The sequence below is a fragment of the Motacilla alba genome, chromosome 3 (assembly GCF_015832195.1).
Source record: "Motacilla alba alba isolate MOTALB_02 chromosome 3, Motacilla_alba_V1.0_pri, whole genome shotgun sequence".
NCBI lineage: Eukaryota > Metazoa > Chordata > Aves > Passeriformes > Motacillidae > Motacilla > Motacilla alba.
Window position 1 is genome coordinate 58631198 of NC_052018.1, and position 26836 is coordinate 58658033.

General features: G+C 39.1%; 1 protein-coding gene across 2 annotated transcripts; it reads left to right on the forward strand.

The window, feature by feature from the left end:
* Positions 1–1747: 1747 nt before the first annotated feature.
* On the forward strand, positions 1748–26431 carry MYCT1 (MYC target 1). Of its 2 annotated transcripts, none has more exons than XM_038132998.1 (2): positions 1748–1942; positions 23416–26431. In XM_038132998.1, the coding sequence occupies exons 1-2, from the start codon at positions 1891–1893 to the stop codon at positions 23946–23948; spliced, it is 585 nt and encodes a 194-aa protein (XP_037988926.1). In that variant the 5' UTR covers positions 1748–1890; the 3' UTR covers positions 23949–26431. The 2 variants fall into 2 exon arrangements, with proteins under 2 accessions (XP_037988926.1, XP_037988927.1); XM_038132999.1 differs by lacking the exon at positions 1748–1942 and adding an exon at positions 20700–20797.
* Positions 26432–26836: the final 405 nt, after the last annotated feature.

The following is a 26836-nucleotide window of genomic DNA, read 5'->3' on the forward strand; positions in this document are numbered from 1 at the left end:
GAAAGACAGATTGAAACTGACCAGAGAGAGCCTCCTGCTTAGCAAGTCAGTTTAAACCCACATCACCTTTACTCATTTAAAACTTTATTTGTTGCAAGTTGCTGATAGGCATTATGGGTGTGTGTCACAGGTAAGACTTTTGGTTGTGCAGCTTCTCTGATCTGCTGCTGGTAATTGCCCATATCAGTTGTTTGTTTCTGAGGAAAGCAAGAAAACTCCCATCTTGGAACATATTGTCCAGGTAGACACTGTCCTATTTCTCAGTGTTGTCAGCTTTTTCCCAAAGAATTAAGGTTTTTATTTCATACACTTGATTATGGGTAATATGCAATGATTTGTATACATGTTCGTGTCTGAACTCAGATGCTTTTCAACTAGATTGTGTTAAATTCTTTTTTACAATGATCATCTCAGTAGATGCAGTCAGTAAACTAAAATAATTTAATTTCCTCATTTTAGAGTTTACAATAATTCAGTTTTGGTTTATTTCCCTATGGTCTTGGAAAACAAATCTAACCCTAGTTGATAACTACTTATTTTGTATATTTTTAACATCTATTCTGGTATCAGTGTCCCAACTGAAACTAAATAATCTCAGAACTTCTTATGAAGTTGTATCTTATTCACAGTCATCTGAAAACCAGATCTTTTTCATTTAAGTTCTTAACTCAGTATTTGGATATGCAATTTTAAGCACAAGCTTTGAAAACTATCAGTGTCCATTAACCATCAGGGTGTCTTTACTCAGTATTTTTAAAAATTTCTTTCATGAAGAACAAAACCAAACTGAAGCACAACAAAGAGTCTATAATTTAAGATTAAAATTATGCCCCATACACATCTTAATATTGAAATAGTCCTAAATTTAGTGGATTCTAGATATTTATTATGAAAAATAAACTCAGCTAGTTCTGGGTTTGGGTTTGTTTGGGGATTTTATAGTATAAGGGCAAGGAAACCCTCTTACGACTCTTCAGAGAACAGAGGTTTCCATTCATAGCAGAATGTTTATGGACATCCATTATCTGAAATATATTTAAGAAGAAAATAGTTAAAAGCTTGATTCTACAGAAATTATCACACAAGTACAAGATAATATATTTAATCCATGTTTGCTCATTCTCCATTAATTCTAGGTCTATGGCGTTAAATGTCTTGGCTATTTTCTCTTGTAGCTGTGTTGGTATTGCTATATGTTATATATAGCAGCAATACCTACAATCCCATTGGGGAATTAACACATTGTATTAAACGTGTCCAAGCAATTAGCTCAAAGCCTGTTTGTGTGCCAGGGAACTCATATTTCAGAATGGGGTGTGGAAAGGAAAAAATGTACAGTTAAACTGTCAGGCCCAGCTAGTTCCTCAAACCAGCCAGGGAGCAATGGTAAATACTAAACCATCCTCATACCCTAAATTAATATCCTAAAGAATTGGTGTCCATTAAAAACCTCTTGATGCATTTCTTTCTTACTGAAAATTCCTACTCGTATAGAAGTTCTTTTGGATGTTGAAGGAACGTCTTCAACATAGAAAATCCTTAAAGGAAAGAGAAAGGAATTTTCATCTCTCTATCTCTGGGCTTTTGGAGTTCTAAAAGTTCAGAGAAGGAGGTGATTTGGTATTGTTCTGAGTCAATTTGCTCTGACTAAGGAAATGACGAGAAGGAAACTACTTCCCTGTCTCGGGAACCATGTGGTGTTCCAAGATAAGGCAAGCACTTACTAATTCGAGTCCAGAAGCAGGAAATGTGATACATCCATTTCCTTTCAGGCAAACAACACAGTTCCGTGGCAGCACAAAAGCTTTGCTTCTAGTACAAAAATCTCAAAATTCAGAAAACTATTGCTCCTCTGTGGACGTACCATTCTGTATTTGCTATTTGGATGTTATGGATAGGAACAGTACTTTTACTCCAATCACATGGCCACCAAAGTTTTGGGGTAAGGATGTTGATTTTTTTTTCCAGAATATTCCTAATGTAAATGCAGATATTTGTTGTTGATTGCCTTAAAAAAATACTTCTATATACTTTCAAGCCTCATGTTGGATGCAAAGAGTAATGAATAGGTTTTGTATTTCCTGCAGTGATAAGACTGTTTTCCAAATGTTTCTTTGACAAAGATTTATAATGTTTTTAAATGAATGAAGACAGCAGAAGCTGCCAGGGCAAAATTGATTGTTTAAGAAAGTTCATTACTGCAGTCAGTTGAAAAGGTGTCCATTGACTTCAGTCAATAGTCAGACCAGGTAGACATTCTCAACTGCTTAATGGATGTACCTACACAGCAGACATGATCTGTTTCATCTCTTGATGAAAATGGGATAGCAAAGGCTAAATGTGTTTCAACATTTGGAATAAACTTTTATTCCTCCAGAATGAAAAGTTATTTGTAATTTGTTGTGCTGCCTTATGGCGAGATTTTCCTTACTTTTTCCTCAATGTGTATTTTGTTTATTATCTATTATGGCTGTTTTCTTTCACCCAAATCTGGGAATAGTTCATAAACTGAAATGTACAGTGTGAGGTGAAAGTATCTGTTATACTGAAATTCATTCAGGGTAATTAGATTAATTGATTTGATCTTAAAGGATTCTGTGCAATTGCTGTGGAAAATCTTTCCCTCCAAAGATTCCCTCTGTTGCTTGCTCTGTTTAATATTAACATTTATTAGCAATTAGCTTGGAATTAATTACACATCTGGTTTTCTCTATTGTATTATTGCTATTGAGCAATGATCCCTCCAGGAATCTGAACACTATTTAAAACTACAAAATAATATGCATCAGTGAAATACAACTTCAGTTGCACAGAAGTGCACTAGGAAAAGAGTGGAAAAAAAAAAACCCCATACAAGTGGATGGAAAGAAGTCCCTTTTCTTTCTTGTCATAAGGAACAAGAATCTCTTGGATGCCATCTAGGCTTCCTGCAGTGACACATATATTTTCCTACTGACAGACATGAAAGTATCACTTAATTTTTGTGTCTTGGGCTAAAGAGTAGAGTACTGATAATCTTAGAGTAGAGTACTGATATTTATCTTTGATAAAGACTTACAGACTAACTGATGAAAAATTAGAGTTATTACTGTTTCAGAGTCTTTTGTCTGGAGATTGTCTGTTGGACTCTGAAGAACAGCAATCATTTTTTTACAGTGAAGGTGGATGTGATTCTAAAATGGCTGTTCCAGAATAAAAACTTGCTGCATTTGACAACACACAGCAGGACACGCCTTATCAGACTTATTATTGAAAGGGTAAACACCTCCTTTCATCCTCATCGCTCACCTGGCTGGTCTGACACTGTGCCCAGACCTGATCACATCCCATTTTCTTAGGCTCTGACAGCAGATGAACCTCAGAAATTGGATTTTTGTGAAGAGCTTTCATGGTTCTTGAAAGGGAAGATGCCTCTCAGATTTTTCTTACTTTTCTGACAGATTTTAGAGGAGTGAATATAGTTTTCTCTTTGTTTCCTGTAGGTACATCATGTATGGTAGACTAGGAAGGGTGACTGTATAGTTTATGTTAGAAGATGATTGACATAAGCTCACTGTGTGGAAACATCACTTTAAACAATAGAAATGTGTTTCCTGACATCCTGGAGATACATGACTTGAGGGAAAAAACCCCAAAAACTATACATAATAGATATAAATAAAATTTAGTTCTTTATTAAATAAGAATGCAGTACTTGGAACTGATTTTTTTGGACATGGCTTAAAGGATGTTTTCTAAGCCACCAACCATGGATGTGGATGTTATTACATTACCATGATACATTCCTTCTCCCTACATGTGTGACTTCTCAGCATCTTCCATGGACTCAGCCAAAGTGCAAACTTCAGCATATGCACAAAGGTTTGCTGAGAGGGACTAAGTTTGTGAGAAAAAAAATCAGTGCTGTAAAAACAGTCAAGCAGCTGTTCATAATGATATTTAATCTCTTATGATTTTATAAACCATCTATTGTCTAACAACTGGTTCTCTATGATGGAAAATATACAGGCATCCTGTTTTCTATAGTTTCCCAGTTTCCAGTGATAACTTCACACAATAGCTTCTTAAAAGTGACTCTAAGAATTTTAGAACAATGAACAAACTAAGCTGTCCTCTGCTTATTTATGTGTGAGCACATATAAATCATTTTACAGTTGCTCCAGGCCAGTGCAAGTGTGCCTCAAGCAAGCTGTGTAGAGAAAAACAAGCTATAAACACCTCAATATAAGTCATTCTGTGTGAGTTGTCTAAGTAGTCTAAACCCTTTTTCTCATGCAAAGACCTTGAAAAATGATAATATTTTTAAAAATTGGTACATATTTTTTTGCAAGCTCTGTTTACAATCAGTGACAGACTGGAGAGTTAATAACTGTAATGCTTAGCTGTAGACCTTGCAGGAATTCTTCTTTGAATTCAGATGCCACCATTGTCAATCTGCAGTATTTTTGGAATGCTAAGTTATGCAGTGGAGGAAAACAAAGAAGCAAAAAAGTTGTTTTGCAGGCCCAAAATCACTTCTGCTAGGAAAAGAAAAATCTTAAACTCTTCTTCTGTTTTAAATTAATGAGTTTATGATAGACCTCCTGGCCCTGTCAGCAAATGACCTCTGTGTAATGTGTCATAAGCAAAAAATTTAGATCCTGACTCTCACTTGGCTAGAGCTTTTTCCGACTACAGATGTTTTGCAAAGTCTTTGTAGATATCCATGTCTGTTTCAGATAAGTTGTCTGAGCTAATGCCAGGATGCAGGAGCTCATTTCTATGAGGTGCCAGCTTCTGTGAAGCTATGTAGCTCCTGCCCACCCTCCTTTGCAGTGGGAATCCATGGTATGGTACTTTGGAAGTGGTAAGAAGAGAAGCACTTAAAGGCAGTCCCTGCTGAACTTCAGTACTGCTGATATCACATTGTAACTGTAGACAGAGAGTCTGGATTGTATTTTTTTATTACTAGTTTCAAAAGGAGGCTGAGTGAGCTCATCTCTCTCACTGAGCTTAATAATAGCTGAGTGAGAAATTCAAGGTTTGATACCCATTCATCAACAAATAATCTCACTTTTTACTATTTTAATATAGACTTTATTGAGTTCATTTTGATTTATAAGATAACAGCGGGAGCAAAGATGTTTCCACTTAAACCAGGAGTGCATTTCTTGTAATTCCTAAAAGCATTTTCAGTTGGACACAAGTAAATACAATAAATGTCTTCAAGACAATATTTCTTCAGCATAGATAACAATATAATTACAGATCAGGAAATTTAATTTAAATAGTACATTTGATCAATGTGACAGTAGCAGAGAGAAAAAGTGCAAGCAGAATTTAATCAACATTAACTTAGATCTCTAGACTACCCTTCAGTCTAGTTTTACTCAAGTGTCTATTTAAAAATTCAACCTTAAAATTTAATAACTTAAAAACATTAAGGACACTTTTCTTTTCTTGAATCAGAATCCAGGGTGTTGTTTGTTTGGTGTGTGGAAATAATGCCATATATCAGCTGGCTTCCAGCATTTTGAGATTGCAAACTGCTCAGCACACACTATAGGCATTGTGTACTCAGCACACACTATAGCACTATATTGCTTGGCTTCATAAGCCACAAATGCACCCATGCTTTTAAATATATCAAGTTTTCCTAGTCTCTCCCTCAACCCACTGGTCTTCTCCTCATTAAAATGTGTCTGTTTGTTTGAAAGAAGTCAGACCATGTGCTCTGCTGAAGAAAATGCCATAAAAGATGAGCATATTCTAATGCCTCATGCTGTGTTTATCCTGTTACTGGTGTAGCAATAATCGTGGTTAAGGGCTGTGCATCACTCTCTTTGTGCACTGGAGTAATACTTGGGAAGGGCAGCACTTCCACAATCAGTAACACAGCTGCTGGGCACTGCAAAGTCCTGCCTAGACAGCCACGGGACATAATTCCTCTTCTGGGATCCTTCATGAGTGCCATTCATGGCAGAGTCGAAGCATAAGCAAGAGATCCAGCCCTGTTCCTTGCAGGTAGGAAAAGCAGCATTTGTGGTGCAGCAGGTTAAACCTCTTGGCTTACACTTGGATGTCTGTGTCAGCCCATTTCCAGCACAGCCCCTGGCTGGTCTGCCCTCATTCCCTTTGCTCCTGTTCACATGCTGTGTACACATTCCAGGCACAGTTTAGCAGCAACAAAAAGGCTCAGGGACCTGCCTCAGCTGTCCTGCTGGACGTGTGGACACAGGAAGACTGCAGGTTGGCGCCAGCTGTGGAGCACTTGACATCAAGCAGATGTGGCAGTGGGATCTTCTTACGAGCCACTACTGTTCCTAGTCTGATGACTGAAAGAGACCAGTGTCTTTGAACCAGAGTCACCCATACAGCCTTTATCCTGCCATTGCTAACAGGGCAGAGGATTTCAATGAGCTGACAATGCAGCTCCTTTCCTGGCAGAAAGGAGGAAGTAAAGTTGTGACATAGAAACACTTACAGCTGATTTATACCACTGAAGATTTTTTCTCAGTAGAGAAAACCTTCAGGGTTGAAGTGGAAAAAAAGAGGGAGGAAAACACAGCAAAATTACAGCTTTGGATTCAGGTGATCTATCAACCTCAAGGATGTATTTCCTAAATTGTTATTATTCTTCTCTTCAATTCTCTTTTCTCCCTTTTCAAAATCACGCCAGTGTGTGCATTCATTCTTTCTGGTATTTTAATTCATGTCAATGAGCCAAAACAGAGCAAGGTGATTGCAGACACTGCATCACCTGGAGTTTTTCCTTGCAGTTTGTGTCTTTTGTTTTGTCAATTCTCTGTGATTTGGAAAAAAACCAATAATTTTAAAAGTGTGATATTTGGCAGCATATCACACATCATAAGGAATTCATAGTACAAGGAATAAATTTTTTTTCCAGGAGATATAATCTCTTTCTGCAGAGTCTTTGGGTTAGATCACTAATGCCTACAAAATTTGGAAAAAGGAGCTTCTTCCTTTTGAAATTATCATGCTGGAGTCAGATGACTTCAGACTTTACAGGCTCCTGTGTTGGAAGCAGCCCCAATAGGAGAACAGAGACAGGGAGAGGCAAAATGCTTTCTTTCAATCTCATCATGCAGCCTGGTTGTAGTGTTTTAGGGAATGATTCCTTACAGTGCTAATCCAAAATAAAAGGTACTCTTAGAAAACAGAGACTTAAAGTAAGGATAGAGCCTTACAACTCTAATAAACAATAAATGAAAATTGAATTCCAATGATAACTGATATTGCCAATTTTTAATTTCTTTAACCTCATTGGGTTTTAGCATTTAGTTAAAATGCTATAAAAAACCAGTTATGATTACCCTATAAGAATAAAAATTAAAAGCAAGTCAAATTCATTAATACATAGTGAATGGGAGGGAAAGGAGCAGTACGATCTAAGCAAATGTTATCAGAGGAAGGAATGAATCATATTGATCTGGTGAATTCAGACAAATCTGAGGGAATATATCTGAGTTCTTTGGTCAGGAGCCTGTACTAAAACCTTTCCTGTGTCACAGCCAGCCATATATGTATATGTAAAATGCAGTCTGCACACTGAATCTGCAGCTCCCCATCTGGCGTACACTGACAATATCTACAGCAACCACTCTCCTGCTCAGATTTCCCAGAGTGCTTTATCAAGCACTGCTTTAGCACGTTTGCTTAACTCTTGGATCTCAGAGTTTGAATTCTGCCTCATCAGGGTTACTGATCCACAGCTCAGGACTTACTTGCAGCTTGGGATTTTAGCTCATGGTCTATGATATTAAGGGGCTCAAATCATTGAGCAGACATTGAGCAGTATCCATAATGATGGAGTTGATATGAGAGTTAATTGTGTGTGAACAAACCTTCCGACTCCTCACCTATTTTTTACAAGCAAATAAGTAGCAGATTTGCTATTATAAATTTCCTCGAGTCATAGTTCTTTATTGCTTGCCTAACCTTTAATCTTCTAACTAAGATTTTTCTCCTTTACTCAATCAAGAAGGAGCCTTTAAAAAAGGCAAAAAAAGCAGTTTATCTTGCATTCCTATTTCAAAGCCAAGTATATCTACTGATGGTAGAATAAGACCTTGTTTTGAAGAGTGTATAATCCAAATGCCCTCCTCGTTGTCTTATTCTAGTATCAGTCAGTAGCATGTGAATTCAGGCAACCCCATGGAGAAGTAGTCTAACATAAAATAGTAAATAATAAGGAGGGATGCATTTCTTAGTTTAGTCAGAAAACTGTGAGAATTCACTACATGAAATGGCCAGGAAAACTGGCTGAGAAATATAGCCTTGTTTCTTAGCCCAGAAGATATTGGTCATATGGGCTAATTAGAGCACTATTTCCTTAAAGTATGTGCAAAATATGTGAATGGTGTGAGTGCATACTACAAGGTATAGTGCAGACAGAATTAGGGAATGCCTATACACCTTTGTGTCAGTCTTGTATGGACAGACCATGTCCTTGGGGCTGAAGATTTCTGATTCTGTCAAATAAGACACCTGCAAGCATATCTGCTTAGTGGATGTGTAGCTGTGTTGAGTAAAGGCAATGGTGACATAAAGCCTTCTCACACTCCTCCTATGAGAAATTTTTATCAACTTCAAAATGTATTTAGACTCCTGAGCCAGGAGTCTGAATGTGGAGTTCTTAACTTGGAGTAAAATACCTTTATTCTTCCCAAATTCACTGAGAAATTGAATTGTCTTATTTTCCTACAGGCAACTTGAACTTAGAACAAGCTGGATTCCCTTAAATATGTTTTTGGAAATTGGCATAATGGAAGACAGATTTTTGGTTGGGTTTCTGGTAGAGAGGATAGATGGTATCAGATAGAATGGATAGAATGTTTCAGGTCCCTATCTGAAAATAAGAGATAATTTCCCTGTGCTTCATCATAAGAATGTTCTCAAGCGAAAAATGATGAGGTAAAATATGACACATGATCAGATAGAAAGGCATCTCTGGCTTTGTAAAGGTTTCCTGTAAACACAATGACTATTTCAAGTAGATTTAGCTGAGAAGCAGATGTACAACACAGATATAAAATATGATGCATTTAAACAACACTTTGAAAGGTAGTAAGATCTTTATTTTAATTTTTAATCCTTGAAATGTTTCCCTTTTTATTACCAGATTTAAATCTAGAGTACCTACATGTTCTCCTTCCTGCTCCTCAGTGAAATGCTACATGATGCCATAAATTTAATAGTGAAGCCATATTTCCAGATTACTTCACCAAATATATACCTTGAGTGAGTAACCTTGTTTGTATGGATGAAGAACAATGGCAATGTCCCTGCACAATGAATTTGCAGAAATCAGGGCTATGAAAGTCCCATACATCTCAGCAGAGTTTTTAGGACAGGGGCCAGTTTTGCTTTTGTTACAAATGCTACACACTGGGACATCAGACAGACCCTGAGAACACAAGCAAAACCAAATAATGTCAACAGCAGTAAAATTCAGCTTGACCTATATAAGAATTGAGACAGCCTTTTTTTTCCCTCTTGGAAAGGGCTGTAGGATTGTGCATCCTCACAGGCTCAGCAGCATCAGGAGTAGCTTTTGTTGCATGGCTTCCAGAGCTACAGATATTTCAGTTGCTTTCTTTTCCACTTCAGATAAGATACTGATCTGCATGACAATCCTGTGATAGAGATATAGAAAATATCACATAAATAAATAACTTATCAAGTGATCAAGTAGTCTGAAGCTGATTTAAGCATGCCACATAATTTGAACAAAAAACATGGTAGCCAGAAGACTTCTAGGGCAAGTGAGACCCACACACACCACCTTTCCTCTTCTTGAATCTTTTAAGATCTCTACAAGGAAGACTTTATTGTCCTATCTATCAGGTCAAAATCACCAGAAGATCTTCCCATTTTCACTTCCCCTGAGCTGACTTGGGATGTATCACAAGGCAGCAGCGGAGCAGCCTGGGCCCGTGACTCAAAGAGGACACAGCAGTCATATAAATAGTGGTCATACTGAGAGCAATGGCAGCAAGGGTGTGGAAGATAAAAGACAGCATGTGATGGTGAGGCATTAGCAATGGCAGCAACTGCATTTGAACATCAGCTCTGCAGTGCCAGCATGACAGAAGTGAATCTTATTCTTTTGTAACACTCAAGGTCCCTGGCTCTCCATCTGAAGTCCTCCAGAAATATTCTCATATGAAAAAAGAAATAAATCCATGAGCTGTTGTGTAATTAAAAATGAAGGCATTGCTCATCTTCCCCTTCTCAGCTTCAAGATATCCCATGTTTCTGTTCCCCTTCAGCTGTGTTTGGGAAGAGCTGTATGCAACTTTTCCGTTAGATTTCTTATGCACATGGCAGTTCTGTTTGTTGGAGTGGCTGTGTCCTTTTGCTTTAAAAGTAATGTTCTGTCTTCTGAGGGGGAAGAATTATCAAAAAATCCCAAATTTAATATAATTATATGTATTTTTCTATCTGGTAAAATATTTGATAAACACGTTAAAGTTTTCCCTTCTATTACTGAAGCGAAGGGGACCATAACAATAGTCAGATATTGACAAAGTCTGACTGAGGGAGGCTTACACTGAAAAAGTTAATATGTAAATGCATTCCAAGATCTTATGTGCAAGCCTGTCAGAGAGATAAAAGTAGATACTAATGAGGAACTTATTTTTTTCTTTGCCCTTATTCTGGCAAGCCCAAAGAAAAGAGCGTTATTACTGTAGTTGGATGAAAGCAACAAACTATGTCACAAAGAGAAGAGACCAGTCTTATTCTTGCATTCTGTCTATTTGGAGCACAATTTCTTCCTGGTATATAAATTATTCTTTTAAAGTGAGTATGTCATTCCTCAGGCTGTCTATTGTGGCATCCTAATTACTGCTTTTCTGCTTTACCCACCCCACTATACATAGCCATTGATTTATCAAATGCTTTGCCATCTTTAGCAGGAAGGACACAAACTTGAGGTAGTACAAAGAAAAGGAAAAGGCTTTTCAGAGTATTATTTAAATAATAATCAAGCAGACAGCATGCACACATTTTAGCAATTACACCTACATTATTGACTAATTATGTGGTGCTGCTTGTTGTTACATGAGCTGCCAGAAGCATCATTCTTTATCCACCAAATGCAGAAATCTGGTCTGTAGGAAACAAAGTCTATTTCTTCTCTTATGCACTACACCAGGGAACGTTTTGGAATGTGAAAGTGTCACATAAGCAAAGCAACTTATGACTCTGTGTTCTCCCCAGGACAAAACTCCTGAGGCTGCATGGTCACCTGCTAGGCCCTAAGAGTGTTCATACTCACAATCACTGGTCAGCACACTGTGGGAGCCATGGTTCTGCCTCAGCTCTTCTTGCAGAACTTGTTGAAGGAAAATGCTCTGTATTTATACACAATTTCCCATTTTGCCATTGTAATTTATTTTAAACGGGAGTTAAATGAGTTTATAATATTTGTTAAAATCTTTGGGAGCCAAATGACTGGTTGTGTGTGGTACCACCTTCCTTATACAGAAGATTAATCTGAAGCATGGAGGGGGAATGAAATGTCCAAAATCAAAAAACAGGAGCGCAAGGCAAAATCTAGGTTCAAGACTGAATCCTTTTCTTACTAAGATTATTTTCACCTAATAGCCTTTTGTTAGCCACACAATAGCCTCACAACATCCTTTTGTCTGGAAAAAAATAAAAGAAAAATTTAAAATAGTCAGAAAAGACTATCAGAATTTATCAACAATGTAATTTTCCCCTGCTTTTCAAGGAGGAAGTTTCACTTATACAAAAATGTACTTATTCTGATTTTGAAACTTATTGTATTTTTTGTACTGAAATTTGCACCAAGCAATCAGAAATTATTTTTCTAACACAATTTATTCCCTTTTACTTGAAGAGGCAGGAAATACATTAATTTGATCGTCACATATTGAAAAAGAGACAATCGTATTTTAAGATTTATCTATTAAATGACTACAACCAAAATTCCATCAATGATATAAATAAATACAGCATTGTTATGACATAACATCTGGGAAATTTTCAGCAAAATAAATGGGGGAGAAAAAAATAGTCAGTTTAATATAGTATATAAACTTCTTTAGGCTCTGAAAAATGCTTGCTGAAGGCAGTTTCTGTTTCTCACCAGAGGCCTCTGCCTTGCTTCTCTGGCATCTTATTTGCAAAAGAAATTTAATTCCCTGATTCGGACATTTGCATTCACAATCCAGCATCCTAACACACACTTATAGCATGTTTGACCATTTGAGTGACGTCTGGTAATTTTAAACCTTTTGCTTTCAAAAATTATGTTACATGAATACCATCTCTCTGTTATCCAGGGTAATGGAAGATGAATCAACCGAGCAAACACATGGCTTCTGTGGGAAGTGCATGAGTTATGCAGACACAATATAAACAAAGAAGGAAGCCATTGATGGCTCTGTTAATTGAAAAGTGTAGGAATCTCTGGGCAAGCAGGACCTGGGCCAGCCTGGTGCAAATACAGCCTCCCAGAGACCACTGGCTCATGTGAGACAAGCACAACATCCCACTTCATCCTGAGTCTCCAGCCTGGATCATTTGTCCTGGGTCAAGAAGAGTTGACTAATACTCCTGATCAGTGATCCATTCATTTAGAAATTATGTCAGCATTTCTTAGCTTGTGGTTGCACAGATTTTTTTGACTGCTATTTAATTGGATCTCCTAGCCCACACTGATACAGATATTCATGGAAATATTTTGTGCACTCTCCCAAACAGATTGATGTTCACCCAGAAAGTACTGGGACAAAGAAAGATCAGGTTTAAACCTCAGGTTAGTAACTGAAGAGTACAGTACTATTACATATAAACATACTTTTGTGTTCTCAAAATGCTCACTATTACACCTCTTTGCAGAGGAAGACATGCAGCAGGAGATTTTTTTTTGCATTACTGGATGTAGGTCAGATATTACTGTAGTGAAAAAAAATACAGATCACTATTCCTGCTCCTTGAATACTTGTTTATTGGATACTTTAGAAAAGTTTTCAGCAAATTTCACAAACAGCTCTTCCTTCCGTTCTTTGTACATCTTTTTTAATTTTCACCTGAAGATGGTCCTTGTTTTAGCAATCTCAAAAAATAATGAGATTGTAAATAGAGTAGTAAGCAGTATCTGCAATGATGTCTATTTTTGAACAAGTAATGCAGAAGTTGGACTGTCAGCAGAATGCACTGTGGAAGTATTTCAAAAGCACTATGTTATGAGTGAGAAGGGACTCTTTTGGAGAAACTTCACAGTTTTGAGCCTCAGTAGATTTCCTCAGCTTCTGCCAAGACACCATGCTGCACACGTTTCATTAATTTTATCTATGTTAGTCACAAAATCATAGAATGGTTTATATTGGAAAGGAATTTAAAGATCATCTAGGTCCAACTTGTCTGCCATAGGAAGGGGTACCTTCCAATACCTTGCTAAATACGTGATGTGCATTCAAAAGGGAGAGTAAGAGTTATGGAACTGTAAAGGGGAGATTGCTCCTCTCCTGGGAAACAGGGAAACAGATGAGCAGGTTGCAGGGGGAGAGGGAGAGAGGTTGCACTGCCAAAAGCAAGAAGCAAAAACAAGGTCTTGCCTCTCAGGTGACAGAAAGGGACTCTTGAGCCTCAGAGGGACATGCACAAAGCTTTCAAGCTCTACTGCAAGCTCTGCCTTGGGAGCCACTGTGTCACCCTTTCTAGTCACCCTTTTCTAGTGTAGCTAGTGTCTCAAGGCACTCATAGTGTGCTTTCCCACTCTGAATCTTTTGAAATATTCTTCTCTATATTCTTATAAGGCTTGGGCTTCCAATATGCTTTCTGGCTTTTGTGGGTTCTTAAAGTAAGAACAAGCTCCACCTGAAGCTGTATCTGGGTCAGGCACTGACAATAGAATTACTGTGGTGGGACTGAGGATGTTTTCTATATATTCCTCACCCCACATTCTTCCCAATAGTCCCTTCAAATCCTTGTGCTGTGTTCTACCTCTGAATGTCTTCTGTTTTCTTAAATATAGGCTACACATTTCAGTATTTCATCCTTAATTTTAAGAGTTTTAGAAACTTCTGGTTAATTTTAAGGTCTGTTCATATATGAGATTACTTATTCTCAGGTGTAGATTATTTTTTTATCAATTAACTAATAGGTATAATGTCATATTGTGCTGTGTCAGATTGTGATTTAGTGTTTGATTTAGGTTTATGCAGAGGCCATATAGCTTAGCTGTGCTTTTGTGAGGTGGGTAAGAATGTCTGGCCAGAGGATTGCTTGCTGCATATGCGGAAATGATCAAATTCTATTACTGCTTTTGTTATGCATTAGGAATCACAATGAAACCACATAGTAGCAAAGTATGCCTGAAGGAATCTTTGCTTTGTTTTACATAGTTGTGCCAAAGGCATTAAATTAAACACGCTGACATGTCTATCTTAGATGTTTCCTTCTGATTTTTACAATTACTCTTTATTTGTCATTCCAGTAAAAAAACAACTGCCAGTAATATCAAGGGAACATCATTAATTCTGAGTTGGTTTGTGGGATATTGAGATGGCATATTCCACTCCTCTGGCTTTTTATCACAATGAATTATATTAGTAATCAATGCAAATGTGCTCTGGTCCGTGAAGATCATTCTGGATATCACTGTGGATGTCAAGAAATATGATTTTAAGAATAGACGTAGCCTTATGCTCCTCCATGATCACAGATACTTGCATCAAGGTACAAAACTGTACAAGTTTTACATCTTTAAATTTCTGAACACTTTTGCTGTGCCTTGGTTTACTTCACTTTCAAAGCCTCTGCAAAATGCCGGTCCTAAGTTTTTATGGTGATGCAATTCAGAATTTTTCTGGTTTTTGAGGTACCAAGAACAGCTCTGTAATCTTCCATTGCATTGTTTCTCGAGAGCTTTTTCTGGCTCCCTGTTTTACTAGAATGAAGGTGGTTTCGGTATAGTTTCGATTTCCAGCATCAGTTTCCAGCAGAGGGCAATCTTGTTCCTAGATAGGCTCCTCATTTGCGAAGTTAACCCTCTGATGAACAACCAGCCCCTCTGCGTTTCAAAAGGAGCATTAATCCAAAAGCACGGACTACCCTTTTTTTTTTTTTTTTTTTAACTTGTCATTTAATTCATAAATTTTCTGATGCTTCTGGAGGCCATTTGCTTACCGAATCAAAGAAAATCTTAGAAGCTGCACAAAGCTTCACAATGTCAGTGCGGACCTTGAGCTGTCATTTGTTCTACCTTCTTTTTTTCAAGACAGAATTAGCAGCATTGACTGATGTTGCTTTTTAAAATCTTTACTGGGGGTGTATGATCTACATGCCTGGGTTATCTATGCTAGTTCTTACCTGTTCTCATAGTTAAAACCAGATTTTTAATTTCCTTTGTTTATTTTAAACAGAGCACATCTTGTTTTATCTGCTGTGGACATAAAAACCCCTGTTATTAGGTGAAGTGGGAGAATTGCTCTCTGTTGCTGTAGAAAAGAATCTTGCAGTAGCACAGGCTGAATAAAACATCCCTTTGGCAAGTGTGTGTCTTAATGCAGAACTCTGATATTTCTGGCAGCAAGTCTATCTCACTTATTAGTTCCTATGTCCTGCACAGTCTGCTTTTCTTTCAGCTAATTTTCTCCTACAGATTCTGTTTTCTGGATATCCCAACTACCTGAACCAATTTGTGCTGCAGCTTGCCCCTCAGTCATCTCACAGGAGTCATGTGTGAAGTTTCTTGAAGTTTTGCCATGACTAAGATCACAGCTGGCTGATATTACGCAGCAACTGATTCATCCACCCAACTGAATCATGGACTGCCTACAAATGATTAATGAGAGGCTGTTTTGGTAACACAATTAGTGGCAATTGGGAAGATAGTAATATCAACACTTGTCAGATATAAAGAAATTGCTTTTTTGAGCTCAGCATGACAACAGTAGCACAGGAGTTGGCTACTGATACTAGCCTCAGCTTTAAAATGATTCCTTGGAGCTGGTAGAACCAGCATAAAATTTCCAGCTAATTGCTTCAAGCCTTCTGTGGTGGGAAGAAGTGGAGGCTGTTTGGGCCCCAGGTGTACTTTGTTTCCAAACTCGCTGCCTGGGATACATGAGGATGAGTAGCTGCAGCCTGTCCATTAGAGATGTTTGTTTACAGTTGTTGAGGAATCTATTCAATGCAGGTAGCTCAGAGTGCAGCTTCAGGGCCAGCTACAGGCTGTGTTCAGGGAGGCAGGAGGCTGAGCCCAAGGCAAGAGCCCGTGACCTGCTGACCCTTTGCATAAAAAAGGGCCCAGGGACCTGTGGCCCTGCCACAGGACCAGACACTTGGACTCTTGGAGACAGCAGGAGCCAAGCACCCCAGATTTTCCCACCCTTAGACTGTGAGGGGATAAAAGCCTAGAGGTTCCTTTGTTCTGGGTCCCTTCTTGGAGGCTCGAGCCTTCTTGGAGCTGTTATTTTGTTATTTAGTTATTGCATCATGATTAAATGATTTTTAGGATTTAGAGTTCTGAGACTCTGCTGTGGGACACCAGGAGTTGAGCTGGTAAGAAAACCTGGTCTGACTGTGTGGGTTGGGGGGGTGTAGCTGTGAAAGGGCTTCTGTCCCAGCTCTGGTGGTGCGAGTGTGACTGCCAGAGTGGCTCCTGGTCGGTCAGACAGGGAGGTGCCCTTAACACTGGAACTGTTAGGAAGTTTCAGTGAGATTGTTCAAGCTCTGATGAACTCTGGCTACTCCATTCTGGTTTTGCACAAAAGAGACTGTGCTATGATCCTCTGCTAAGGACAGCTGAACCTCGCTTGAAACCTGAGAGTCCTCAAAAATAGTGTCTGAACCATTGATACTATCAGGTTAACAGCTTTATAATATGTGGAATGCAATTCATGCTTTAGTGCACTAGCTGGTGCTCCATACTAAGCCGTGCAATGGATGAGTAAGGTATGAATTCCCATACTGGTTTGCATGCATTTTAAATCTGCTTTTGTACCGAGCTTTCATTCTGGGAAAAGATCATCTCAGTAAAAAAAAAAGGCTGAGCTGATTTTTTCATGTTTGAAATCAAGCCCTCTACTAGTTACCAAGACTTTTCAGCTTTGGGTCAAGGCAAGCTGAAGTTGTTGGTGCAAATGAGTGTGCTTGTAGGGAGAGGAATGCTTACCAACTTAAACAAGTTTTGTGTAGCTGGCACATGACATCACATAAAGGAGAGAGAGCTGGCAAAAATGTGAGAAGGAAGGAAATAGAATGGAAATAAATTTAAAATTCTAGAATTTTGTTTTAAAGGATAAAAATAACTCTCTTCCACTATATGTCACAGTGATATGCACTGATATTTCTTGTTGATAACACAGCTGAAATCAATAAGTTTGTATGTTTTACCTCTGAGCTTGCTGGAGTCCCCATGGAATAAAAGCTGCATGTCAGATGCATAATGTCTCATGCTAGTTTGGGGCAGATGGAAAAAAAGAAAAATAGGAAAATTACTGTCACACATTTAAGTAAATGAACAGAGTCTTGCTCTAATGTAGTATAAGTAAAATGCCTCTACAGAATGTTGAGTTTAAATGCTGAAAAATGCCATTTTTGGGTGACAAGCTACCTTACCACTTCTAATAACTTTAAAATAAAACTTCCGTTGTGGTCTAGAAATGACACTCCTCACTTTAGTGACCCCCAGCCCCCCAAGGCTCTCCCAAACCAGACTCCATTAGCTCACTGTCCAGAGCCTTCCCCTTCCAATTTCCTCCCCAGGGGTGGAGCTGAGATTTTGATGTATAAAATGGTGAAAATTATGGGTTGAGATAAGAACAATTTACTGGAAACAGCAATGACACAAACAGCAACACCAGCAATAGGAATAACAAAAGTATACAAAAAGTGGGTGGTTTACATGTGAAAAAACCAAAAGCTCAGTGCAGCATGGCATGATCTGCAGACAGTGAAACAACAGGTTCCCTACCCTGCCACACTTTTTGTCCCACCTGAAGCCACACCCTTCTTCTTGGAAGTAAGAATTCCTTATTTCCACCCTATGAAGTGGCATGGAATGGCACCCTAGAGTGCCCACATAGCTCCAGGCTTTGCCCCCTCATGGCTGTTGTGAAAAAATTGGCTCTGTGCTGGCCAAAACCAAGACAACTGCCTAATTATTACTCTTTGACTAAAACAAGAACAATGGAATAACCAAAAAAATTTAACAGCTCTAAAACATAAAGATTGCAATATATGGAGGTTACCCACTAGAAACCAAATCAGGTGTGTGGGTATCATCTCAACCTGTGGTGTTTTCTGACTTCTTGTGCTTAGGAATAAAATGAGCAGGACAGATGCTTGGAAAGATGAGTGGTTCTTTATTAGCTAATATTGGCAAAGATGCAGTTCAAATTCATCACGTGTCCACAGCTTGACTAAAAGACTGTTTTCATTTTCTTTTTCCCTTGCATTCAATACTTTCTCCTGTCTTCCTCCACCCCACCCTGGTTCATGCTCTGATATGCTCTCATTGAGGGTGCTGCTCTCATTGATATGCTCTCATTGAGGGTGCTGCTTACATGATTTTGAAAGGTACCACTCTCCCATCATGGCTAGATGTAAAGTTTTCCAAAGTATATATTTGGGAGCATAGAGGAAGGAAGATCCCGTGCCCACCTTAATTTTACACCTTGGGGAACTTACCATAAGGATATAGGAAATATACAAGTCCCAAGGATTTCCTGAGGTCAAGGAACAAAGTCCTATTGCAGCTCATTGCAGCCAGAGCTGAGGGCAAGAGAGAGACTCCTTGGGAAATTGAATCCCCAAAACAAATGTGTTTTGAATTCAAAGGGATGGCTGATGTGGTCCATAAAATAAAGGAAATTGACACTCAGTAAAAGATTGTCCTAGTATGTATGCTAGCATCCTGCAAGCCTACATGATGGAAGTAGGATACTCTATCACAAAAAGCAAATCTCTTTTATGAATATTTTGGGTATTTCAGGGACTGATGCATCTAGGTGGGGATTGTGTTGCTCTTTTTCTGTGAGGTAAACCCAAAGGGAGGAAGAAGGGAACATAGTACACTTCTGACAAGACTTACTGATTGGTATGAGCCACCTTTGGTTGGCCCTGCTTCAGATGTCCAGGCCAGATGGGAAAAAAAAATTCAGGGCTCAGTACTAGGAAAAACATCCGCCAGTCTATCATCACATGTTACTAATGTGATGCCTAATTGTGTGTAAATTTCTCCAGTGTGGATTCAGTCAAGTGATAAGCGCTTGCCAGAGGTTATCAATTTGATAGGATATATGCTATCACTTAATATATATAGTTCATGGAAAGTTATGAAATTTTTGAAGAAAGCTTCAATGACCAAGAGAGAGTTTTGCACAGCAGATGCCATAATCCCCTGTAAGAGCCTGTAGCACCACATTTCCATAACACTGTGTGCAGAAACTAGAGAGGAGGAAACAGAGAGACTTCAAAAGAAATTGCCTGATCTGGATAGATGTTGGGCTGACAAATGTGCTGACTTGATGTTCAGATCTGGGGGTAACATGAAGTTATGGGTGTTACTGTGGGTTATGAAATACCAACCTTTTTTGTGTGGTCATGTTGGAAGTCCCACAGATAGAAAAGTAAATTGGCTAAGATATCCAATTGCTTTTCTACCTTAGCCTTTCATTTCTGGCTTTGTACCTCAAAGTCTGTCCTGCACTGTTGATAAAAGCCTTTGTTCTTCACCTCAGCTGGTGTTATAGATGAGAGTGGAGAATTGACTGAGGTGAGGTATCAAATCTTTTCTGTTATGGCATAATCAAATAAAGCAGACAATGGGAGCAGCCTGAGAAATATACAGATCAAAACATATTTAGGGGACTGGGCACTGGGCAGTTGCTGTTATTAGCAGCATCCCTAACTTATCCCAGATCTTTCTTTTACTGTTTTCCTTAAAAGCAGAGGACAGAATGACAGGCGCAGCTCTCAGGAAGCCATAAGTTATTACAATGGCCCCTTGGGAGACACTTTGTATTAGTATCATTCTGACTACCCTGAAGGCTAGTTCTGCTCTGGCACTGCCCAGATTAAGGAAGAGAAAAACAATTTGGTGAAGGCCAGCTGTTCCACTCAAAATCCCAGGTGCAGCAAGTGCCTTTGATCTTTTTCTCTGTTTGATAATATTTTCTCCAATGTACCTCAGGGCAGTGATTGTTGGACATTCTAAAGAGGAAATCAATGGGCATAGATTTACAATTCTACAATATAAGGTTTTAGAACAGAATTACATTTCTGTGAAACTCATCCTCTGCAGGGAGTAAGCAAAGAACAAGTTTTGCCCAGTTGTGACCCACAGTTCCAACTGAAGTCAGTGAGATTTTGGGAATAGAAAAAATGAAATGTCTGTAACCAATGGGTCTAGGGATATTCCTGTAATAAGAACCAAGAGGGTTAAATGTAGGTCCAAATGGAGAAGAGAGCATATGGAGTCCTGGCAACTTAAATAGTGTAAACCCAGCTGTGCTTCATCAGGGAATAATTCGACCCTCGATTTTTCCATCATATATGGAGATAGAGAAATAAAAGATCTAAACAAGTTAAAGAAAATGACGCCATTATCCAAAGAGATAATTGCCTGTGCTGTACCTCCAGCACAGGGGAACAGCACGTGGGAAGGACTGAAGAGCTGCACTCAATACTTTTGTCAATTCCTTTATCTGCTTTTAACAGTGTGAAACTCTGGTTAGATTGTGCAGGTGGTGAAAATCATGACTCAACGGTTACAGGGACAAATCCTCACCATGGTGCATGGCAACCCCAGAGCCAGGTACACTTGTGCTGCTTGCTGTGCTTCTGCTTATGCTGGAGGCTGCTGAGCCCTGTGGAGATCCCCTTTGCCAGCTGAGAACCCAAAGAGTTGCAGGGATATCCAGTGGCAGCAGAGAGCCCTGTGCCTGGGGGATTCCTTGGCTGCCTCAAATATAACCCAACTAGCATTTGAGCTGAAGTGCAGAAGAAATGAGCACAATAAATTTTTATTTCTTGCTCCACTTTCCCATAGCCACGCAGGGACAGCAGTAGTGCGTGGGAAGTGCTGTCTTCAGGACTCCCCCTGGGATTTATTCAACTGGAGGTCACTGAGTCCTGGCTCTCCCTTCCCACCTTTGGGAGTATGAGTAGGAACTTGCAGTAACAGAATGTATTCAATCTATTAAAATGGCATAATAAGCTATTCCTGACCAAAAGGGGGGCACAGTAAGTCCTGCTGTGCCTCTAAAGATGTTCTATAAAGGGCAGAATCACACTGAGCTTGTGAGAAGAAGGCTGCTTATAAGTGATCTGTTCTGAAGCCAAGAGTTGCAGTGCAGAATGCTGCCTGTGGGTTCTTGCAGAAAGCAGACTGGACAGTCACTCTTTGTCTTTAGTGTGTCCAGTCAAAAGTTTTTGAGTTGTAGAAATGAGAGCTTAAAGAAAATTTGTCTTTTAGGGTCAAGTCTGACCTGTCTCGGACTGAAAGGACACCAAAGTGTTCCTGAGAGGGAGCAGTCCCCTGCAACAACATCCAATGCATTATCCTTGCCAGTCTTTATTTGAAAAGGATAATGTTATAAGCCTACCTGAAAGCAGAGGTTACAGGCCAGGAACAGTAGGATTGTGAGCCTTCCAAGTATGAATCACATCACAAGCAATTTTTCCCTGAAGGGAGAAAAGTAAGAAGGTAGATAAGGAAGATAATAATGACTGCTTCTTAAGGTGCAATTAACCAATAAGCATGTACATTTCTTCTATTTGAAGCAAAGATAATATTTCTTTCCCCTTTCCTGAAGTGACTTGTCCTAAGCTAAGGGCTGACTTAAAACAGAAGAATCTGTTCCAGGGTGCCAGTACTGAGGTGCCTCTGTCTGCAAGTCAGTCCTGCCTGGCACCTCTGCTCCCTTTTCATGGTGTGCTGGCTGCTCTCCATAGCCATCACTCAGGCTGCTCACTCTCCTTGCATCTTCAGCACCTGCTTTGGCCAAGTCCCACAGCTCAGATGCACTGTCATTATTATAGGGTTTGGGAATGACTGTTTGTACAGCACCATAAATTCAGGGGAAACTCTTTAGTGGCTGCTAGAAAATTCTGAGCCTAGTCTCAGCTTGCATTCTCTGGCCTCTAATGTCTGCATCCCAGTCCTCGAGTTAATACCTGCTGTCTGGCACAGTGTTATTGGGGCTGCTCTTCAGTATGCTCTAGGAGTTACTCACCTTCCTCTATCTAATGAATACATTTTGCTTTTTCACAAAAATGCTCCACAAATATGAGAGAACAGTACAGACAGAACAAACATGTTTCTAGGTGTCCCATGTATATATTTTGCTTATTCCCTCTTTGCTACACCAGTTGTCAACATAGTGTTCCTTCTTGTTTTAGATCCAAGCACTTCTTGAATTTTGAGAGGATCTATAAAGGTTTTGCATTTATTTCAGGCCTTATCCAGGAGTACAAGTATATCTCTGGACTTTTTACAACAGCAATAATGCTGGTGCTCAGTTGCGAACTGAGTGAAGTTTTCTGAAGTAACTGTCCTCTTCTTAGAAATACACAAGGAAAAATCACATCTCTCCATCCTGTGAGACCATGTGCAAGAGAAAACAATCCTAGCCATCAGTTTTGGTTTTCCTCTTTGTTTTTTTTTCAGATCTTGCAGGCCTTGAAAACACTTCTAAAGAGCTAGAAATTTACTTTTCTTAATGGCACATTGATGCATCTTAAAATTGGTCATTTGGGATAGGAAATATTCAAGAGACAGTATTACAAATGGTTATCTCTGACCAAAATTATTTAGGATGTAGTCATTTACATTGATTACTGTGAGGATTTAAACTATCTGTTACTCAGCAGTAAAAGGCTGGGAAGTGTTCTTATGTTGTAATAAATATAGAGCTTACTCCACTAAGAACATGGCAGAGGGTACCTCGCTGTTTTAATAGGTGAATTTGCAAACACATACACACAGAACATAAAGGTCTATAACCAGAAGGACAAGTCTGCATAAATCCACACCTCCTATTGCCCAGAGAAGGAAATACTTGGCAGTTTTATAACACTTGGAGCTGGTGAGTGGCTGATTCTGGGAAAGGCTAAAGACTTTCCTTGCCTTGGTACAGAAATGTTATTTTCTGGATGTTATTGAATTATGCAAATTAAACAAGCAACCAAAAAAAAAATCAACAAAAACAAAACAAAATATCAAAACCACAAAAAAACCCCCACAAAACACCAAAATACTGTGTAGTAAGAGCACCCTTAACTGTTGTGTTCGTGTTGTGAAGTTCATGTGTTACAAAGATCTAAGGGCCGTTTCATCTTTTAAGGAGATTGGCATTTTAAATTCATTTTCTTGCAGGAATATCCTTCAGAGTTACTTCATTAACTTTGAGATTAATTTTTGCTGTATTTCAGAGCAGATAACAATAGCCTTCACAGTGTCCATGCTGATTGGACTGGTGATTGGAGGGATCATCTGGGCATTTTTCACCTGCTTGTCCCGTCGCAGAGCTAGTGCCCACATCTCCCAGGGGAGCCCCTCATCCTTCAGCCGCCGGTCCAGACCTTCCTCCCATGGCCACACTGCCGGCAGGACTGGATTTTACCGTAACAGCAGCTGTGAACGTCGGAGCAACCTCAGCCTGGCCAGCCTTACCTTCCAGCGGCAAGCCTCCTTGGAGCAGGCCAACTCCTTCCCCAGGAAGTCAAGCTTCCGTGCATCCACCTTCCACCCTTTTCTGCAGTGTCCTCCCCTGCCCGTGGAGACGAACAGTCAGCTGATCACCCTCACTCCCACGAACACCACCACAACTCTTGTGGGAAGCACCACCAACAGCTTGAGTCGACCTGAATTCCACTGGTCTAACAACAACCTCCGCATCTGCCACTCCACGCAAACCCCACCTCCTGCCTATGAAACCATCATAAAAGCTTTCCCAGAATCCTGAGCTTCATCCTCACTGCAAACACACATATGCATCTTAGGAGGAACCTCAATCATCTCAACAATTTTCTGTGCATGAAGAAGGTCTCTGAGAAGTCTCTATCTGCAGATGCAGAGGGGACATACTTTGTCAAGCGGCATGTAGAAGTGATTTCATGGAGCCCAACATCCCAACATCTCTCTGTCTGAGAGATCATTTGTCTTTGCACTGCTGCCTTTTATTTACTGCTCTGCTGTATGCTTGCAAATTTATAGTGTTGTATCTTTAATTGCAGCCATTGTCTCTTTATTTTAGAGGGAAAAATGCTGCCACATAAAAACTAAATAATTTCTTGAAGAAACAGATAATACTAGAGATTACTGATATACACAGCACATCAATGCAAATGTCACTCTTCTTTTTTTTTTTTTTTTTTTTAAGAAGTCTTGATTTCACATGTTTTTGTTACATTTTCGGAGAGCACCTCCTGTTACCCACCTTCTTGCTATAACCCCAGAAGAGCTTCAGTCTGAGGAACCTTAGATGCAGACCTCATAGAGGATGCAGTCCTGGCTGCTGTAGACATCCTGTTCTGTTGATTGCAAAGATCTGATCTGAAAAGACTCCATATTAGAGATGCTTGTTTCAAATTCCCTGCAGTGTGGGGAAAAAAATTGTGAAGTATATATAGCTTCATGAACAAAATTTTGAGCAACATAATAAATGCATGATAACAATTATAAAGACTTTTCTGTCAGCAGCCAGCAGAACAGGTAGTCATGTTTTAATATCCAGTGAGGCTGCATGGGCAGAGCTCCTCATGTTTCATTTTTCTAGCTCTGGCTATCCAGATAAGCAGTATGAATGACAACTACTTTTTAATTAAGTTTCCTGATTTCCTATGGGATTAGTCATTTCCTTATTTCAAATGTTTTTTCTCAAATTGTACCAACGTTTAATTCTTTCTTTTATTCACTGAAATCTTGTCTTTCACTAAAACAAGATTTCAGACATCTGTGGCTGAATACAGGGACTGTATAATGAGCTGGGATATGAAGACAAAGATGAAGTATTTAGTTGAGGCTTACATGTATTCTTGACTTTTATATGTGTGTCATGCCAAGCTAACCCCTGGCTTAGTAAAGAATAATTGCACTGATATGACAAATGTTCAGGATTTGGAAATAACAGAGACAAATGGGACCAAAGTTAAGTCTTATTGTATCAGTTTCCTGTTAAATTTTTCATGTTCAAATTAAGGGTAAAGAATTTCCACAAGTAGAGGAGCTGTCCACATTCCACACTTGCAAATATGCCTGTTGTTTCTAAAAGGCTTGGGCAATACCAGCCTCAGGACTCCTGATTCTGAGGGGGCTTCTGCAGGGAGAACAAGTTCTTGTCTCTCTTCTGGGAGAGACAAAGATTCAGCGGCTTTTGAGAATGGGCAAAATGCTTAACATCTCCCAGATTTTCCAGGCGTTTCGAGACTGGCACCATGCTGAGGTCAACATCCCTTGGGAAGCTCTGGCATTGATCTCTGACCTGCAGTATTCCAGCCCAATATCCACCCATTCACAAATAATGCTAAAAACATTCAGCTTACAATCAATACTTACTGTAAACAACAAGTATTCCGTATTGTAAAGGCAAATTATTTTGTATACTGTTTACTGACTGGATTTCACTGTTTTATTTTTAGTGTGCAGCACATCTGGAGAGATGTATGCTATTGCTAGGAGAACAACCATTTCCAGAGTTTACAGAGCATTTCACTGCAGACACTGTGGGTTCTAGCACACCCAGAATTTGCTGATAAGATTGTAACACTGCATTTGGCTGCTCACAGGCTACAGACTTAAAATAGCCGTCCTCTGAAGAAAGAAAGAAAGAATGTTATGCTTTTTCATTCATTAATTTTTTTTTCACATTTAGATTTTTTCTGAGTCTGGTGAATTTCATTGCATGCAAAAATATGTCCTTCCTATAGAATAGGTGATGCAGCCTATTTTATAGGTATTCTGCCTACAAAAAGTAGAATTCAAGCCTGCTCCCTTTCTTTAGTGGGTTTGATGGACTGTGGAAGAGACAACTTACCTTACCAGCTATGTACCCAGTTTGCACCCACCTGGCCAAAACTGCTTGTTCCTTGAGAGTGAAATCATTTTAGATGAGTAAATTTTTACTCCTGGATTGTAAGTGCATGCTACAGTAGAACTCTCCACAGCACAATTATTACACAATTATTACTTGTATTACACTGTATTTAGTAAACATTGTAAAGAGGGAAACTTAAATGCACTGTATTTTTTTTTCCTCCTGAAATCTGCACTGAATATTGAAACATTTCTTATGTGGCCTGGATTAGGGAGACTAAAACCGCACATGTTTGGTGCATAGCCAATATGACTGTCAGAAGCCTAAACCTTGTTTTCACATCTGAAAGAAATGTTTTGCAAGCATTCAGGAAGCTTCGGAATGTGGAATAAAGTTAGATGCTATAATCTCAAGCTCATGTTTTTTCTTAATGATGAATACGGTGATTTGCATAAAAGATCCTTTAAAGGTAAGAGTATTATCTTTAATTATGCAAGCTGATACAGTTAGAAATGTGAATGAGGACTCCCTCCTTCCTTTGCTTCTGTGGGGAAACACCCCAAAACTGATGTTATTTTGAAGTCAGGGTCAGAATTTGCCCTATGAGAACAGCTTCAAAGGATTACAAGTGAGAAGGTCTCTCACAAATAACAGTGCTTACAGCTTTTAAATCCACAGCTTTTTAAGTACTTCAGCTTCAATTCACATTGTGTTTGAGCAAATGCTTGCTTTAAGCAAAAGGGCAATCACTATAAGGTTCATGCTTAAATGAACTCATGCACATTTTATTGCGTTAGGACCAAAGCACACTGCACAGA